Source organism: Podarcis bocagei, assembly GCF_964188305.1.
Source record: "Podarcis bocagei genome assembly, chromosome: 3".
NCBI lineage: Eukaryota > Metazoa > Chordata > Lepidosauria > Squamata > Lacertidae > Podarcis > Podarcis bocagei.
This window is the reverse complement of record NC_138127.1, coordinates 22,172,772-22,192,592: the sequence shown is the minus strand read 5'-3', so window position 1 is coordinate 22,192,592 and position 19,821 is coordinate 22,172,772. Positions and strand designations below refer to the sequence as shown.

Sequence of the window (19,821 nt, the reverse complement as noted above, 5' to 3'; positions counted from 1 at the left end):
CAGTGTTAAATGCATGCTCAACATTTGACTTTGGGATACAGTAGGGTGCTGCAGAAACAACACTGCAAATGTGTTCATATTTGTATGGTTTCAGATCCTGGGTTTATCAAGAAGGTCAGCATCAATATATCAGCTGTCTTCAGGCAGGGTTTGAGGAGTTGTGGGTAAAGAACATGCAATCCTGCATCCAGCCATGCGTAAATAAACCAGCACATCTGTATTTGCCCCTGCAGTGTAATTTCTTTGCCATTGTAGAAAGAAAGTTTGCATCAAGGAGGTATTGAGGGGGGGGGGGGTACTTTCTTACTTACTTAAAAAGCTGTAAACTCTTAATGACAGTAGTTCAAGATGAAATCTAAAACTACAGAAAATGGCCAGAATAATGTCAATTCTGTGCTGGATGGACATGCAAATTTCTGTGGGGTTTTTTTTTCAAAGGAAAAATTTGGTACAGGAAACCCAGAAAAATGCAGTCCATATATGCAAAGTTATTAGCCTGCATGAAGTTCTTTCCTCTCATAGACTTCAATTAAAGTCACACTGCTATCATCTAATTAAAATAATTTATTGTCCTAGCAGACAGTTGCATGATCCATTCTGAAAAGCTTAATGGATGGTCATTTTATTTATTTATTCCCTTAAATTAATACCCTCCCTTTCTTCTATCATGAGACCCAAGGTGGTGTACATATGGTTCCCAAGCAATCACCCATGCACACATTGACTAGATCCAGACCTGCTTAATTTCAGCAAGTTGGTGGTCTCATGTGCCTTTAGGTTATATCTGGGACCACCAGACACTAGTGTTCATGGCTATTCTTACTACTTAATATTCTGCTTTAGGTTTTGATACAGGAGGTGTGCTTAAGAAAGATTATGTCTATTGTGATTAGCTAAATATATTCAAGAAATGGCTCTCGGTGGCTACTATTCAGGATGGTTTTGCGCCACTGGCAAGATCAGAGGCAGCGCGCCTCTGAATACCAGTCACCAGAGAAGAACAGTGTGAGAAGGCTATTGCCTTCATGTGCCTGTTTGTGAGCTTCCCACTGGCCTCTCATTGGCCACTGCAGGAAACAGAACGTTGGAAAAGAGAAGCTTTGGGGCTTATCTTAAATTCTTCTCATGCTGCCCACAGTGGGTTTTTTAATTTTATTTTAAGGATGAGCAAAACTACTATCCTCTCTGTCTGGGTCTGACTGTAGAGTTGAGTTAAAGCAGCCTTTGTTGTCTTCTCTTTTAACACTAATTAGGATGTGGCTTTATCAGATTGAAGTACCTAGGATATACGGTGTCAAATTAACGATGTTGCCATTGTTATGTTTGCTTTTGCTGCAGCCTAAATGCCTGATACAAAGACTTTCTGAATCAGCACATATGTTCAGGAGGTGGTGCACTTCCAGCTATCTCATAGCTCAGTGTGACAAAACAATTAATTGTGCTGGCTTTGCAACCAATTGAGTCTGTATTGAAGGCAGGTATGCCAATTACAGAGCATCAATTTCCTATCAAATATTACATGCCAGCAATAATGAAAACTGTCGTGCCTTTAATCCTAGTGGCCATTCACTACATAGTGAATGTAAAAACAGAATGTGGAATGCAGAAACAGATTTCACGTAACTGCCAAAGCTGAGCTCTCCTACTCTCCTCTCCTGCACTGGTCATGCTATCTGGGGCAGATGGGAGTTGTAGTCCACAACAGATGGAGGGTACCATATTGGAGAAGAGTGATCTAGTCCAGCTCTACCATCGCCATCGATCCCCGGCATTGAATGTGTTGGCCTAGTGTGGGGCTCCGAGGAGAGCTTGGCTGTCTGGCTGGTGTACCGGCCACCTAGCGCACCAGCAGCCACCCTGTCAGGCCTGCTGGAGGCGGTGGCCGGCTGGGCCTTGGAGTTCCCTAACCTATTGGTATTGGGAGACTTCAACTTCCACGCTGATGCCACTCCCTCCTCACAGGCTCTGGACCTGGTGTCTTCCATGGCGACACTAGGGCTCTCCCAGTTTGTTTCGGGCCCCACACATCAAGCAGGCCACACGCTGGATTTGATCTTTGGCGCCGGTATAGATGTGATCATGTCTCCTTCGATGAAGGTGCCATGGTCTGATCACTACGCTCTGAAAGCCAGGATTGACTTTCCACCCCCACCCTGCTTAGGTGGCGAGCCGATTTGGGCTCGCCCGCGGAGGCTGATGGACCCGGATAGATTCCGTCAAGCCTTGCGGGACCATGCTCCCCCTGGCGACTCATTGACTGAGCTTGTTGAGGGCTGGAATACCCAGCTCCTGGCAGCCATCGATGAGATCGCACCTAAGCGCCCTCTGCGACCCCGCAGAAACCGGGCTCCCTGGTTTACCGAGGAGCTTCGGAAAATGAAGCGGGACCTCAGACGGCTAGAGCGAGTATGGCGGGGTGCCCGTGACGGAGCCTCAAGAACATCTTATAGGGTTTTTATGAAAACCTATGAGATGGCAGTGAAGGCTGCTAAGAAGTCTTACTTCTCGGCCTCCATTGCATCCGCTAGCTCTCGCCCGGCGCAATTATTTAGTATAATTCGGTCTTTAACGTCCCTTGAAGGACAGCCAAATTTAAATAACAATCTGACACACAGCTGTGAGGCATTTGCGAGCTTTTTTGCGGAGAAGGTCCTGTTGCTCCGCCATGACCTCCCTGCCAATTTGGATACAATAAAGGAACTGGAGGCCCCTCGACTGTCCTCGGGCCCAGTATTGGACCACTTTGACCGGATATCTCCAGCCGATGTGGACAGATTCCTCCAAGCTGGAAAGCCCACCACCTGTCCTCTGGACCCGTGCCCGTCATGGCTGATTAGAGCGTGTCCAGACGAGGTGCGGGACCCCCTGGGGGATATCATCAATTTGTCCCTTGGCACCGGGATATTCCCAGGGGAACTGAAGGAGGCGGTGGTGCGTCCGCTCTTAAAGAAAACATCATTAGATCCCTCAGATCTATCCAATTACCGCCCGGTCTCGAATCTTCCATTCCTGGGTAAGGTGATTGAGAGAGCGGTTGCTGAACAGCTTGGTAGGTTTCTGGATGAAACATCTGCTCTGGACCCATTCCAGTCCGGCTTCCGCGCTGGTCATGGGACCGAGACGGCTCTGGTCGCCCTAACAGATGATCTCCGCAGACAGCTGGATCGAGGCGGGTCGGGGCTGCTGATTCTTCTAGATCTGTCAGCAGCCTTTGACATGGTCGATCACGAACTCCTGGACCACCGCCTTGCCGACGTGGGGATCCAGGGCACAGTCCTTCAATGGCTGCGCTCGTTTCTCTCTGGTCGGGGACAGAGGGTGGCGCTTGGGGGGGAATTGTCATCACGCCACTCCTTGGTGTGTGGAGTGCCTCAGGGTGCAATTCTCTCCCCGATGCTTTTTAACATCTTTATGCGCCCCCTCGCCCAGCTTGTCCGGAGTTTTGGGCTGGGTTGCCATCAGTATGCTGATGACACCCAACTCTATCTGTTGATGGATGGCCATCCTGACTCGGCCCCAGACACACTGACCAGATGTCTGGAAGCTGTGGCTGGATGGTTACGTGGGAGCCGGTTGAAGTTAAATCCTTCGAAGACAGAGGTCCTCTGGCTGGGGCGGGACGATATGGGATCGAGGGGGCAACTCCCATCTCTTGCGGGGGTGCAATTAGTGCCAGCACCGTCCGTTAAGAGTTTGGGTGTAATCTTCGATACCTCCCTCTCTATGGAGTCGCAGATTACAGCTATAACAAAGGCGGCATTTTTTCATCTCCGCCAAGCTAAGCAGTTGGCCCCTTATCTCTCTCGTCCTGACCTAGCCACTGTGATCCATGCGACGGTCACCTCCAGACTGGATTATTGTAACTCGCTCTACGTGGGGCTGCCCTTGAGACTGACCCAGAAACTCCAGCGGGTGCAGAATGCCGCGGCGAGACTCCTTATGGGGTCTTCGCTGCGAGAGCACATTCATCCGGTATTATACCAGCTGCACTGGCTCCCGGTGGAGTACAGGATCAGGTTTAAGGTGCTGGTTTTAACCTTTAAAGCCCTATACGGCCTAGGACCCTCGTACCTACGGGACCGCCTCTCCTGGTATGCCCCACAGAGAAACCTACGGTCTGCAAATAATAACATCCTCAAGGTCCCAGGCCTCAGAGAGGTTAGGCTGGCCTCAACTAGAGCCAGGGCCTTCTCGGCTGCAGCTCCAAACTGGTGGAATGCTCTGTCAAAAGAGACTAGGGCCCTGCGGGACCTGACATCTTTCCGCAGGGCCTGCAAGACAGAGTTGTTCCGCCAGGCCTTTGGTCAGGGCGCAGCCTGACTCCCTCCTCTGGCAACCTGCACATAATTCTGCTTAATTGGTTGCCATCAATTTGATTTAATTAATTTTTATAATGAAATATTTTTAGATTGTGTGATTATTTGATTGATTATTTTATTGTTGTTAGCCGCCCTGAGCCCGGCTTTGGCTGGGGAGGGCGGGATATAAATAAAATTTATTATTATTATTATTATTATGTTTGGTCCTCTCAGTGGAAGTAGCTCTCTAAGGTCTCAGGCAGCTGCTCTCCTTACCAGAGATCATTTTAACTGGAGATGCCAAGAACATTCTACTTACTTAGCTATGGCAACTTAGCTATGCTCTACTACTAGTTTCGCTTACCTGGACCCCATCAGAAGCTGGAATGTAGCTTGCTCTTTTAAATGTATCTGTAACATTTCTGAGAATTTCCACAGAAACCAAGAGATCCCCAGCATACAAATTCTTCCTCTGAGTTAAATCCAGAAGGGTCTTTGTCACCTGGGACATTCCTTCACCTGCCAGTGTCCTCTGTCCTTTTGCAAGATGTTCTTTAATCTGTGAAAGTTAAAACAGTGTGATAAATATTAGAACCTACTTTACTAAATAGTCCCAGACTCATCACCAAATGAACTCAAGAGATTGCTATGAGGATATTCTAAAGAAATGGGGATAATTTACAGCTTAGCCATGATGTCAATTTTACATAGGATGTCATGAAACACATTTAGGGGGAAATAAGAGAGCTACTTCTTAATTTTTCCACAAAGAAATATGCTGGGCCAGAGTAAACTACTGAGTTGGAGAATCTGGAGGCATGTTATTAAAAAAACACAAAAAAACAAAAAGCCACACAGCTGCAGTCATTATACTTAGCTTTCATATACTTTTTTTGTATGAGAACTTCAGACACATTACATTGCCAGACTACATAAATAACCACTTTATGAGAGCAATCTACATTCTATTCAAGTCACTGGCAAAACCTTGATTTATAGGTTCCTTTGTATTTTGATGCCTTAGAGATAAGAGTGTCTCTCTGAAAAGAGTATCACAATAGAATGTGGCTGTTTCAGGCTCACTATGTTTTTGAGCAATTTATCCCTAAAGATGAGCAACCAATAGGTTCCAAGCTTGTTGAAATTTATTTTGGCATAATAAACTCTAATTTGCACACATGGTTTTGTAGGATGTAAAATCCCATTCCTGTCAGTCTCTGAGTGACATTCATATGCTTCTTCTTTCCTTGTTCTCCTGTTTGTTTGGATTGTGTGGCCTAATCCATTTGAAGAATACAAAAGGAAGCTACTTCAGGGTATGGGTTTGGGTTTGGTGGCTGATGTTACCACAGTTCTTATGCCTGACAGCTTATATGTATTATTTGTAGTATTTATTACTTGCCTTACATGTATGTCCCAAGGCAATGTACCAAATACTGTATAATAAAAGCAGTTTAAAATAGTTGCAGAAGAGACAGAAGTGTTTAAAAACTATACAAAGCAAATACCTAGTCATCCAGTTGTGAAAGCCTGACATAGGTAAACGTTGAGAACAAAGGGAACCAGTTCCCATGGAAAGACAAAATCTATGAATCACTATATGCATATGCAGAATTCATAGGGACCGTCTATTACACTTTTCTGCTTAGCTGCCAGTTGGTGCAAATTCATTAGTTTCAGCTGCCCCTTAAGCCAAGTCAATAGATATATTACAGCATGCAGCAGGGGGATGTTACAAAGCCAGCATATTACTTTTTGTAAAATAGGTAAAAATGAAAAGTGAAAGATGCCCTCCTAAAGAGCAAATGATAAAAGATAAATGGCTTCAGAGAGATGCATGCAACAATAGCCTCCATAAAGAAAAAAAATGGCAGTCATCACTTTTTAAACAACCACCTTCAACTTCTTTTTATCCCTCCTTACAACTATCAAGAAAGGGTCCCAATACTTTACTTGAGGAAGAATGCTCAAATGGGCCCAGGGAAAGGCAGGATGAAGAGCAAGCTCATTGGGACTGCCATCTCTCCCTAACCGGTTTTGTAAATACTTAAGACAAATGCCAATTTTTTTTGCCTATGAAAATAGGTTCTTGCAAAAATCCTTCCATATTGCTATACAGTATTGAGCTCTATGTTTGTCTGTCTGTAGGCTCTGACCATAGTGAGTTGCATAAGGAGTGCATAATCTGTTCAAATCTGGCATGGAAATGAACTTGAATCTGTCATAGAAATGAACTTGAAACCAGAGGGGGAATCCAACACTGCACTCTTCTGATTGTTCCATCAGTGCAGGCATTTTGGCTTGTCAGATGGAACAATCACCTCTCCCACCCACCCCGTTCTGGGAGCTCTCCTGATCCCCTCCCTGAGTCAATTTCAGGGGGCACAGGGGCATGGGATGAAACCCCATTGTGTAAGTGGAAGTCTTCATAAGTTGAATCCTGCACTGTGTGTTTTATTTTGTGATCAACTGTGACAAGAGTGTCCGCTGCAAGTTTATCAGTTGAACAGCTGTTACACTTATCAGCCAGCCTGTATATTCACGGCAAATTAACCGTTCTTCACATACTCCATATACTACAATATCATTCCATGAAGTGGTCTTTAGATCACAGCTGGGGAACTTGTGTTGCTCTAGATGTTGCTGGATGACAGCTCCCAACATTGCTGATCATTGGCTAGGACAACATCTGGAGATCTATAAGTTAGCCACCCCTGCTTTAGATTGAAGGTACTATTAGAATGATTTGGTAAGAATAAGCTGGGCTCAGATGGATGGCTTCCCTTTGGGTCTCTGACCTGTAAAGTGAGACAAAGGTGTGTTGTGTTCCAAACTACAGAAAGGAGAAGTTGCTACTTGATATATATTTTGACTGAGATTCTGAATATAACTTAACTTCTTGTAGTTATCAGGTTAATGTGTAAGTCACAAAGCAACATGGCAGGGGGAAACAAAGCTTACATTGCTGAAGAAAGTTGCTCTGGTCGACAGTGCTATTCTTCCTATGTGAAGGTCATCTTTTAGTGCACTTACATGCAGGCTTATTAAGATGCAGTTTATGAGCCACGGGATGGTGGAATAAAGGAGCTGTTAAAGTGGTACTTTAGCTGCTGCCTCACAATAGATGTGCATATTGAAAATTGGCTTTCATTAGTTAGTGGACATTGATCTGGGATCCAGAGTGCCCTAATTTTTGCTGAAACACAGTACATAGTGAAAGTTGGAAGCCAAAAGCGCAGTGTACAGCTACTTCTTTTCCAGTTACTATAGCTACTAAAAACCAATGTGGTACAGTAAGGCTGAAAGGAAATATCACAAGGATTGTGAATGATGTAACTATACTTACTTTGCAACCTTTGCAGATTGATATGGATGTTATGGGTTCATTAGTAATTTGATGTGGGTACTTCAGGTTAAATAATTTAATTCTTCATTACATAAAAATCAAACATCACTTAGTTGAGGAAAAAACTCAAAATCATACTTGAAAACATACAAAAGTTAAAATACTAAAACATATTAAAATTACATCAACAATGTCAGGGCTCCCTGGCTGGGTCAGGGTTGAGAAAGTTGCCAAAATGGCAGGGATCCAACATTGGTTCTCCCCCTTCCCTCCCACCCCACCCCCCCACAACCCCCCCCACCCACCCACACCAGAGCAGAAGCTGTGGTGCATCCGATGGCTCCTATGTCATCCTCCCAGGGGTCACAGGATCGCACCCTATGGGGCTGTGGTCAACAGTCATTCTACTTACACAGAGTGAACCCATTTAAATGAATGGACCTTACTTTAATTTCAGTGGGTCTGCAAACCTTTGAGCGGTATTTGTTATATATTTTTTGTTGTATGTAGTAGAATTTTTAAAATATATTTTATTAAATGTATAACAAACAAAACTAACAGAGTGTTCCAACAATTCAACAATAGAGGAAAACAATGAAGCATGGCCAGGTATGTGGTAAGAAAATCTGTCCATCTGTCATGGATGCTTTAGTTGAGATTCTTGCATTGCAGGGGGTTGGAATAGATGACCCTTGGGCTCCCATCCAACTCTACAATTTTATAATTCTATGAAATGAAATATCTTTTTTGCATGTAGTAGAATTATTACAAAATTTATTTCTCTATTGTGTTTGGTATAGAATTATTCCTGTGAATAGTTTCAAAAATTGGCCTACTTTGGGTGAAACCACTAGCTGCTGCTGCACAACTTCCTTAGGTTTTGTGGTTTTTACATATATGTACATATATGTTCTTACTATTTTTGTTGTGCATTTTCTCAAGTCTTCACCTTGCGAAGGTAATTTTGGAAAAAAGTATAAAATAAATATAAATGAAGCAGAAGAATTGAAGCGCATAGGATTTGTAGCACTAAGAGGTACAACATTCATCAGAAAGTGAGGACAGATAGAGCAAATGTAGTAGATACAGCCCTGGAAATAGTTTCGTTCTTAAAATTCTCCCCATGTTTGCTTTATAGCATTCATTCTTTTCTCTAAATACTGCAATTGTCGCCGATTAAACCAGCTGACACTGGAATGCTGTGCGAACAATTTGGCTGCTGGTGGTGCTTAACCATGGGGCATGTCTTTATGATTTTGTGTTCTGCCTTTACGTAATGTAAATTGACAAGAGGGGGGAAAAATCAAAGGAAAGGAGAATGAGGTCTCAGAAAAGCTTGTGACACGTGCATGCACACGCAGAGCGACAGATATATTATAGCCAGCAGTTAAATTGCATGGGTCTTCTCATTCAGGGAACTAAGACTTTGGGTTTTAAACAGCAAGTGTTCTTCAAATGAACCCTGTTTTTTGACACTGTGTCATGGCACTTGGTTTTCATCTCAATATTCGTATCTCTGGCTACAGTTATTTGTTTTGCAAACATGAATTACATTTGTCGTGCTGCAGTGTTTCTCAAATTCCGGCCGAGAATTAAAATTCTATCGGTTCATGTTCAGTTCACCAGAGGCATATAGTACCTGGGTGTGGAGGAGTTCCTCCCCCTGCCACTCTCCCTATGTGTGCAAAGGAATATTCATGCAGGCAGAATTATGGGCCATATTGGGGAATGGGAAGTCTGTACACATTCACCATATTCCCACTGATATTTTTTTCATCTGTTCAGAGCAAGTTCATTGTTCCCTAAAGAACAGTGAGGGGGAAAGCTGGGTGGGGGTATGTGAGACACACACATGCACCCTCATTCCCTCAGTGGCTTTGTGTTGGTGGCAATATAGGATGGATAAAAACAGGGCTCTGTTGAGCCTATGGTAATCCTGTCTACGTGTCTGGATTGTGTCCATACTTATTTGTTACAATCACTATGGGGGAAAAAGAAAGCTTAATAGAGTACAGAACTGAAGACACAAGGTGAATACAGGGTTGTTGTTTCTTTAAGCACAAAAATGCAAAATTCAAGCAATTTCTTCTCTTCAGCATCCACGTGATAGTTTTAAAAAGCTATGCATGGCTTGTTGCGTAAGTCATTCATTAATTGGCTGCTACAAAAATAGAATCATAATTCCCGAACTATTACATAAAAGGCATTGTGGCATGGAGATATACGATTTTGTTTCCAATTGTTCCTTTCCACAAAATATAAAATGGCATAGATGCTTGATTAATTTATTGCATTCCTTGTTTTCATAGTTATTCGGGTGATGTACTCTCAGTTTCGCAGGAAATAAATCTTATTGCTACCTTTTGTGACAGGAAAAAGCTGAGGTGCTGGCCGCAGAGGGCAAGACGTAGAAATTGCCCTTGTTTTATGTCTTGACTCCTCACGTAACTGAAGTTTATTTGCTGTTGAATTTCTCCATGCCCTTGAAATGGCAAGATGCTAACAGCAGTGGAAATGGTAGTCAAACATTTCTCTGTGATGTGTGGCAACTAGAATATGCAGCCAGTTGGCTCCATACTCCCTGCAACCCCATTTCTGTGATAATCCCTTCCCACATTTTACCTCTTGCCGCTTCTGATAAAGAACCACCACTGAGCTCGCCCACCCCCATCTGCATAGAACAGCTGATGTACTTTCAACTCATCCTGTATCTAAATAAAAGTACAGTTCTTAAGAATTAACCTTTTGAAAAAGGCTAAAGAACATACACTTCAAAACAACTTTTTTTTTAGTCATGCAAGATAAACAGTCACAAACAAAATCCAGTGCTGGGAATTAGGACAGTGCAATCAAACTTACCATCATCCTGCATTTAAGACAGAAGGTGGTCTAAAAGCCTCAAAAATACACAGGAATCAGAATTCAATGCAAAACATGCTGTTTAAGCTGTTTCTGTAGCAGAATAATGATAGGCATTTAGGAACCTGTTGGGTTTTGGGGATTCTGCAACAGCTAAGGTGGCCAGGTGAAAAAGATGAGCTTAATAGTTCCATATAAGGGGGGATTTCAGCAGGTGAAGCATGCATGGCAATCAGCTTCTGCTCACATGCCCTCTCTACACAACTATTAAAGATGCAGGAGCCATGCCTTCTTCAACTGGCTACCCTAGCAACACAGCATAAATTGAACTTCCTGGTCCTCTGGCCAATATCTGACAACCGAACAATGTGTATCTATCATATCTGGGGAATGCTCAAACTCCTGATACAGGCTTTCTTGAACACCTTTCAAAGGAAAGATGTGGAAGAAAAGGAAGTATAAAGCAGTTATATTTATGCAGAATTTTTCACCGCAAGAAATTGCCTTGGTGTGAACTTTTTAGAAGCCAGAGGATGAACTCTCTGCATTTCCTTCCGCTCCTGTATCTCTTTATGTCCCTTTCATTACACACAACATTAGTACATGAGCGCTAACTCTTGACCTCTAAAGTCTTCCATTGCAGGATGAAGTCTGGAAATAAATACTGCTGCAGCACAGGATTAGGAATAGCTGTTTTGTGATAACGGAACACTCAGCATACATGAGGGGACAAGCTACTGCCTTGACGATTGCACACTTGCTGCCATGGCATTTTCCATGACTATGCCATGCGAGGCATAGTATTTTTTAACAGCAAACATGAAGTGTGGACAACAGATGCAAACATCCTATGCATAAGTCTCTTTGAAGCACCTCTCCCTGAATCATGTACAGGACAAGTATTTGTAACCTTGGTCTACAGAATGGCCACGCAAAGCAGTGGTGGGGATCCTCCATCCCATGGGCCTAATTAGACCATCTGGGCCTCTCCATTTGGTCTGAAAGGCCATTTTAGCAATGCCACATCCACTTCTCCCTCATCAACTGACATGTGAGGTGCTGGACTGGCGAAGCTGTGGTGCACTTAGTTGTGCTCCCAACTCTTCTTTTCCAGCTACTGCTAGAATTCAACACTTGTGAATTTGGCACATTTTCTGTGAAACACATAACCATGCTAAAAATAAAAATAACCCCAATAGGTTTTGTTCTGCATCAGATGGTGTGTGTTTTAATGAGTTGACAGTGGCTTGTTTCCTTCATGTCTTGGGGCCAAACAAGATATGACACAGTTGAACCAAGGTGAGATCTGATGTCCTTTTCTATGCTTCAAAGCAGCCACAGGGGCCTGCTAATTTGATCAGGGAGGTACGGCTTGAGGAGGATGGAGTCAATGCTTCCTCAAATGGAACTGCTTCCTAGAGAGTACATGCTCCTCCCCACGCAATTACACCCTACCAACTTGTGCATGACCACACAAACATGTGGTGCTGGGAAGTAAATAAATAAATATAATCATACCAGGAAATGATGGGAGGAGAGCTGGAGTCCCCCCGTGGCTCCTGGAGCCCAAAGAGGATGTGAATGGGGACAGAGGAGGCCCCCAAAAGTGCAGCAGGGCTTTGTTTAGGCTGCTCAGCCTCCCTGCCTAACAACTGGTGCAACTGCTTTCCTATGTGTCCTCCAGCCAGCCCCAGTGCTTCAACTCTAGATACTTTGGTCTGGATTGGAGAGAAGGAGCTGGAGAGCAGGGGGAAACGGGTATTTATATGCTTTTTAGAGAGTGCTTCCCAGTTACACTTAACCCCCACATAAATGGGGGACACCTGTTTAGCATAGTTCCTTGAATTCCCACGCCCTCAACAGAGCTAATAACAACTGCTGGGTCTACCTGGGATGGGGGAAAGGAGAGAGGGTTAACCTCCCCTCTTCTAGGACAGCTTCCTGATCAAATTAACAGGTCCTTAGGGCTGCACTGAAGTAAACAAAAAGTTGTCTCCAGATCATACATCATTTGGCCCCCATATCCCCCTTCCTCTCACCAGAGCAACCACTCCAAATCAACCACAACTCAACTATCTTGCAGTCAGAACCACACTAACCAAATTAAATTATACAAATTTGTCTACATTATTTGTATGATTGTGCAATCTGACTACTCCTGGGGTGGCCTTTCTTTCCACCTCTTTTGGTGTACACCTTATTCCCCCCCCCTCATTTGGTGATTTCCTGTTTATAAAACTTGGTATGCTTTGCTTGGGCAGCTATTTCTTCAAGGATCCTGCATTAAGTTAAAGAGCTGTTGGCAGAGCAAAAGACAGCAATAAGATTAAGAGTTTAAATATATGGAAGTGTTAATGTGCTAAAGCTGCTGCTTGCTGAATGCTTAAGCTTCACAAGTCTCTTGCCAACAAAAAAATCTTGCCACAAATATTGCTAGTCCTTATGATGGGAAAGGATTAATTTGATGTTTATATAGGTAAAGGGTAAAGGGACCCCTGACCATTAGGTCCAGTCGTGACCGACTCTGGAGTTGCGGCGCTCATCTCACTTTATTGGCCGAGGGAGCCGGCGTACAGCTTCCGGGTCAGCATGACTAAGCCGCTTCTGGCGAACCAGAGCAGTGCACGGAAATGCCGTTTATCTTCCCGCTGGAGCGGTACCTATTTATCTACTTGCACTTTGATGTGCTTTCAAACTGCTAGGTTGGCAGGAGCAGGAACCGAGCAACGGGAGCTCACCCCATCATGGGGATTCGAACCACCGACCTTCTGATCGGCAAGTCCTAGGCTCTGTGGTTTAACCCACAGTGCCACCCGCGTCCCTTGATGTTTATATACATGAAGGTTAAATTGATGTTGAGCCTGTCTCCCATGAATGGTTGGCTATGATTAATGCAGGGAAAGCAAAAGAGAGGCCTTTATAAGATGCATGGTCTTTCCAGCCAATGTAGTTTATCTGCATGACAAACTGATTGAAGCAAGAACTACTTTAGGCCTGAAAACACAATTGGTTTGTGTGGGTTTTTTTGTTTGTTTTTGCTACAGGAAACAAAGGGTGGAATTAAATATAGCACTGAGGAGATTGTTCCATTTTTGCTTGCCAGATGGAAAGATCTCCCTTCCCTGCCCCCACTATTATGGGGTTTTTCCCAACCATCCAAAACTGATTTTGGGGAGGAAATGCTAGCAGGCATCCTTGAATGGGCTTCCTCTAGCAGAATGGGCATCATCTGCATTATAAATTGAGAGTAGCAGCATACTATTTTAAGCAGCTATGGCTTCTTCAAAAGAATCCTTGGAACTGTAGCTAAGGGTGCTAGAAGTTGTTAGGAGACCTCTATTCCCCTCACAGAGCCACAATTCTCTGGGAAAGGGGGATGACTGTTAAACCACTCAGAATTATAGCTCTTTGAGAGATCTTCTAACAACTCTCAGCACCCTTAACAAGCCACAGTTCCCAAGATTCTTTGGAAAAAGCCATACCTGTTTAAAATAGTATGACACTGCTAGTAAATGTATAATGCAGATGAGGCCTAAGGCAGTTACTCTCCTGGAATTAGATAAACTATGGTGCACTCTAGAGCATACAAGGAAGACCTCATGTGATTGTCCCCTTTTCAAGAAAAATTAAATGGCTTTTATTTCTTCCCTTTTCTCATATAAAAGAATTGGGGTGCATCCTTTGATTGCAGTCTGGTTTTGCTAAAAATATACGTGCAATCAGGGAACAATTGTAGTAGTTATGGCAAATATGTGTGGCACCAGTAGAGAGTAAAACTGTATTGAACAGAGGAGACTTTACCCTTTACATGTATCTGTAAGTGACTCATAAAAACACAGAAGATATCAGAAGAAGCAGTTGGTGAGGAATGTCTTAGTACATAAGAACACAGGAAGCTTCTGTATAACATGGTAGACCACTGGTTTATCTAGCTCAATATTAATGAAACCAACTGGCAGTAACTCTCCAAGGAGCCTTTATGTAGCCTTTCAGAACCCTACCTGGTGAAATCAGGGATTGACCCTGAGACCTTTTGCAAACAAAGAATGGGTTCAAACAACAGCCCTCCCCGGGGGGGGGGGGGTACAGGGTTACAGATGCTTCTTAAGAGGAGAATTTAGCTAACTACAAGTTTACAAGTTGGTCCTTGGTTAAGCACAATATAGGGAGTGGAGAGGAGATGATTTTGGAACAAAAGCCAGTACTAAAAATAACGAGCCTTTGCAGAGAGTGGATGACCATCATTCCAAATTCAAATCCATTTAAAATAAATAATAATAATAATAACTTTAGGCTGACTCCTTTTTAATAAACTGTCTGGGGAAGGAATAAATTGTGAAAGAGGAAGCCTTTCATTCCCGGTTTCAGAACACTCATTTCGCTGAGGAAGAGAGAGACTGGATGATATGCGGCCCTTGTAATATAATTTGGAAAAAATTGAAATCAGCTCTAATGAGCTGCAGCTGAAGCAAATCATTATTCACCTCAGAGTTCTTTTGATCAAATTACATTTCATCTTGGCATTTGCAAGAATGTGAGGGAAGAGTGAAAGCAAAATTATGGCATGAACTTGAAGGAGCACAGAAATATATATATATATATATATATATATATATATATATATATATATATATGAGAATGAGAGAGTTACCTTCATGGCTCCCAATATGTCAGGCTGAGATATAGCTTTGACCAAGAAGATAAGTGTTGTATGCCCTTCCAGACTATCTAGAGTTCACAGATATGTTCATTTTCTTTCTAATTGTGTATCACTTTAGGTCAAAATTGGCCAGTTTGGATGCGACATTCCTGGCATCCTAAGCCATAGTTGATTAAGGCAGGAATGAGCCTCAGGTCCCTGTGATCCCTTCACCCATACTGCCTTGCTCATTTCCCTCAAGTTATTCTTTATGGTGCTATGAACCTGGCCTCTTTGAACCATGGTTTCCCATTACATCTAACTGCAGGATGGGGAACTATAATTTAATGATGGCTTTACTAAGCAGGTTCTTAAAGCAGGATCAAACCAAGATCTAAAATCCACCATTAAACGACAGTTCCCCATTTGGGGCATAGTGGGAAACCATGGTTTAAAGAAAGCAGAACAACCATGTTGAAGGTGGCATGTTAGGGGAGGAATGAAGGAGGAACACGTGGAATTGGCCTTGTTCCCAGAAGCTGGGAACGTTGCATCCCAAAAGGCCTAGTATCTGTCTATGTTTATTGCCTTGGAAGACAAATCCCACAGTTTTGCATTTGAAAGCTGCAGTAGGATGAAAATGAAAACAAACACTGTAAGATGTATCATCATTACTACTACTAATAATAATTACAACCCTCCTCCTCCTCCTGTAATCCTTCCTAAATGGAAATAGATAAATGCCTAATACCCAGAGAATTCAAAATGGGATTTAATTCTCCATTCATCTCCTGCAGGTTAGTCAGCCACTGAACTGACACAGGGCTGGTGAATATGCTCCTCATTTCCTTCTAAGAAACAGCATATCTGATTAAGGCTGAAACTCAAAGCACACATAATTTCTTGACAGAGAATGAGGTAGTGACGAGCAATATAAAGAGGCTATAAACATCTGAAGAGCATGGGATGGTGGCATATTGTAGCTACTAGGCCCTCTAGCTTTCAGTTTCCATAGCCATGTATCTTTTCTGTAGGAGTTTCCACATCATGGTCCAAATTCCACTATCATTCTGTAGCATGCCATTACAACCCTTGCCTGAGCACCAAGGGAACTGAATGAAGAGAAACGCAAAATTGTCATCTGTTAACGCTCTCACAAGAAACAGTGAAGTGTCTACATTTTGTAGTCAAAAACGTAGAAATCACGTAGAAACGTAGACATCACTACAGTGTACAGTGTCAGTTCCAAGTTTCAGGGGGATCTCTGAGCAAGCTGTTCTCAGTCAAGCCCCTTCCTCTGGACCACTACTGATTCGCTTGCCCCCTTCCTCTGAGCCCAGCTTGCACGGATGCCCAGAAGGGCGAAGCAAAGAAAGACTGCTGTTTTCTCCCTCACCTCCCGCCCCCCGTTGCTGTTTATTTGCTCACTCATCAAGAAAGAGCAGCATCAGGGCCAGAGAGCTCCAGAAATTGGCAGCTGCCCTCCTGTTGGTAAATGGGCTTTGGCAGTTGCCCAGTGATGCCAATCCCTGCCACTGCCCCTGATTGTGTGCATGTATTGGAGGCTAAGAAAAGGACCAGCACATATCAGGATGGGCACCTTTCTGTTAATGAAACAGTACAAATACGAAGGGTAAAAAGAAATATGCCAAGAAAATATATTAAAGGGCACGTTTACTCGCCATGGATTTTTTTTTTTAAAATTTGCACCAACAAGCACTAATGACACCTTTGCAAGGAACAAGTCCAAATAGTCATTTATAAATCAGGGAAAATTAATTTGCATGCTATTTTTATAAGGCTTTTAATTAACTTTTGGAAAGCACCCAGCACTTCAACATGTGAAGTTGAAGTCCTACTGCTTTAGGTAGGGGGCTGTGTGTGTGTGTGTCTCTCCTATGGTAATTTTGTGCTATCGTAGTTGTGCCCAGCCGAAGAGCAACATTTGAACAAAGAAAGATCCATCAGTGTCACTGATTTATGAGCATGGCATTAAAGTGCTGAATGAGTTATAAAATGTTGCACTGTAGCTCCAGTAAATCTAATTTATTCACTGTCACGTTTCCCAATAAACCTAAATATGTTCTTTGCCTTCCAGTCCCTATAAACATTTTATAAAGGGAGTAATGAAAAACCCAGAAACTCTGCAATGTTCTAACAGTTACAGGAACTCTGACGGTGGTTAAAAAGAGAGAGAGAAAAAAAGAAAGGTGGGAGGAAAATAAATTAAGTCTATTTGATTTTTATCTTTTTTCCCATCTCCTTAGTAGCATTTCTGTCCTTTAAAACAGCAGATCTGACAGGAGAGCAAACAGTTAATCCCATTAATGCCGATGTTTTTGTTTTTAGCAAGGAATAAATAGAGCAAGTACTAAAGCTGGCTTTGCACCTACTGAATGCTGCAAGTGTCTGTACTCATTTGATATGCATCTAGCAAAGCTAGGTTGTTCCCAGAAGGCCACTCCATGAAGACTGAGAGAGCAGCGTCTGCTAGTGGTGCCTGTGAGTCACAAAGAATAGAGAGAGGAAAGGCATTTATGGAACAGAAACAACAGTCAGAGCCAAAGAAGCCCAGTCAGAATAATTCCATATTCTTTTCAGGCACGCACACACAAATACAATTTCATGCAAGGAAGAATTAGCACCCATTCGTGTTTTTTTCTGCAATGCTTGACCTTTAAAGCATTCTTTAATTTGAAAAGAGGGTGCCATAATTTCCAGCAAGCTGGCTCTACTATATGCTGTATCAATTACTGTCATTACTGTTTAATACAAGGCTGCTAAGCGTGTAATATAGCAACTTAACACATTTCATCTAGATGGTTAGTTAGGGTTTGGGGAAAACAATGAAAAGTCAGTCACAGAAACATTATGTTTTTTATTTCAAAAACGTGGGTTGAATCCAATGTTGCTCTTATTCAAAGCAGACCTATTGAAATTAATGGACATAATTAAGTTCATTAATTGCAGTAGATCTACTCTGTTTATAATGCACTTGGCTACAACCCCCTCTTATTTTGTAATACTCATATACGTAGTTATAACCCCTTTTATTTTATAATACTCATGCATGCTGGATTTAAAAAACAAAACAAAATAAAAGTACCTGTAGCATTAAGAGGACACCGATTGAATGCGAGGTCTCCTGCTGGGGTCCTTTTCCAGACCATCGATATCAAATAATCTTCAGGGCATATTTCATAAGGTGCTGTAATTTTAAAAATGTGGAACGTGAATAGAGTGTTTGACAAACATACATGCCCGAATGTGTCCTTGAATTATGATAATGTCTCTTACTTTCTTGGATAGAAGGGAGGTGTGTGTGTGTGTGTGTGTGTGTAGAAACCTATGACATGTGTGTGGCTGGAATGTAGCATTGATCCGCCCACTTGTGTCTTTGTCTCCACCTACACAACTGGTATGCAGTCCCTGGAAAGTTCTTTGTGGGGGAATGTGGTGTTTGAGATGAAAAAAAGTTCCCCATTCCTGGCACATGCTTTGGAGCCAGTTGATGCAACAGACTAATGTGGCTATCCCTCCTGAGGTTTTTATCCAATGCCCTGTGAGGGAGTGAGAGGGACCTCTCAAAGAGAAGGCCACCATCCAAACATACCATCATCAAACCATCACTTCAGAGTGTCTTGGGGAAGCAGGGCAATTAAACTGGTTTAATACTAAATTAAGACTGCAGTGTAAACAACTCTTGTATCTGCATCTCTCACCTCCCCTTCCCCCTCCACCAACAATAGCAGAACACCTGGGCCCAACCCAATATTTTGAACATTCAATCACCACATCCATTATTGTGTATGTATATCATGCATGGTTGTGTAGTCCTACTTCTGCAACAGGTTCATTGGGCAACTATTTTGCTGTTCATATATTTATATGAGAAAGTAATTTGGCTTCTCAATAAAAGGTAAAGGGACCCCTGACCATTAGGTCCAGTCGTGACCGACTCTGGGGTTGCGGCGCTCATCTTAATTTATTGGCTGAGGGAGCCAGCGTACAGCTTCCGGGTCATGTGGCCAGCATGACTAAGCCGCTTCTGGCGAACCAGAGCAGCGCACGGAAACGCCGTTTACCTTCCCACCGGAGCGGTACCTATTTATCTACTTGCACTTTTTGATGTGCTTTTGAAACCTGCTTATTGAGTATTCATCCTGATGTGCTTGCAAGGTGGTTCTAAGGTAATAAGCATTCATCCTCATTTGCTCCTGATTTGCTTACACAGAGGTTATATTTCTTCCTATCAATCGTTGTAACGCGGGTTTTTTGTGTTTTTCCCTGTCACTTTCCTAACCACAAAAGTCTGAGTTTTTTTTGAAGTTGAATTTCTTTTTTATTCCACTGCAGCACTTGAATCTGCTTTAAATCTGCAAGTCTACATTTCCAGTATGTGACTGAATCCCTCCCACAAAACAGTAACAGCCTGGAGGTGACCCCTGTCTACTTGAAACAATTTGATTCTTACCATGAGGTTACAAACAAAACACATTTCATGGAAATGAGCAAGACCCCCGGTGGCAACAAGTTAGTGCCTTGACAAACATATCCTAGCAGCTGTTTCAGCAATGCCAATATGAAGTGCATAAAATAGGTTGCTAAATATGCTTCAGCATCAGCTCTCTCAAATCCTTAAGAAAGCTGACAGTGCCAGAAGAGCAAGAATATGTCTT

The 19,821-nt window shown here is 42.8% G+C and overlaps 1 protein-coding gene across 5 annotated transcripts in view; it reads right to left on the bottom strand.

Moving 5' to 3' along the window:
* Positions 1-19,821, bottom strand: part of ADGRB3 (adhesion G protein-coupled receptor B3) — a 466,862-nt gene that overhangs the window by 258,134 nt on the left and 188,907 nt on the right. For all 5 annotated transcript variants that reach the window (XM_081186906.1, XM_081186903.1, XM_081186902.1 and 2 more), the window contains 3 exons: positions 18,249-18,350; positions 17,536-17,642; positions 4,663-4,857 (listed from right to left, as the gene is read on the bottom strand). In XM_081186906.1, coding sequence (XP_081043032.1) covers positions 4,663-4,857; positions 17,536-17,642; positions 18,249-18,350 — 404 coding nt within the window. The remainder of the gene's footprint in view (positions 1-4,662; positions 4,858-17,535; positions 17,643-18,248; positions 18,351-19,821) is intronic.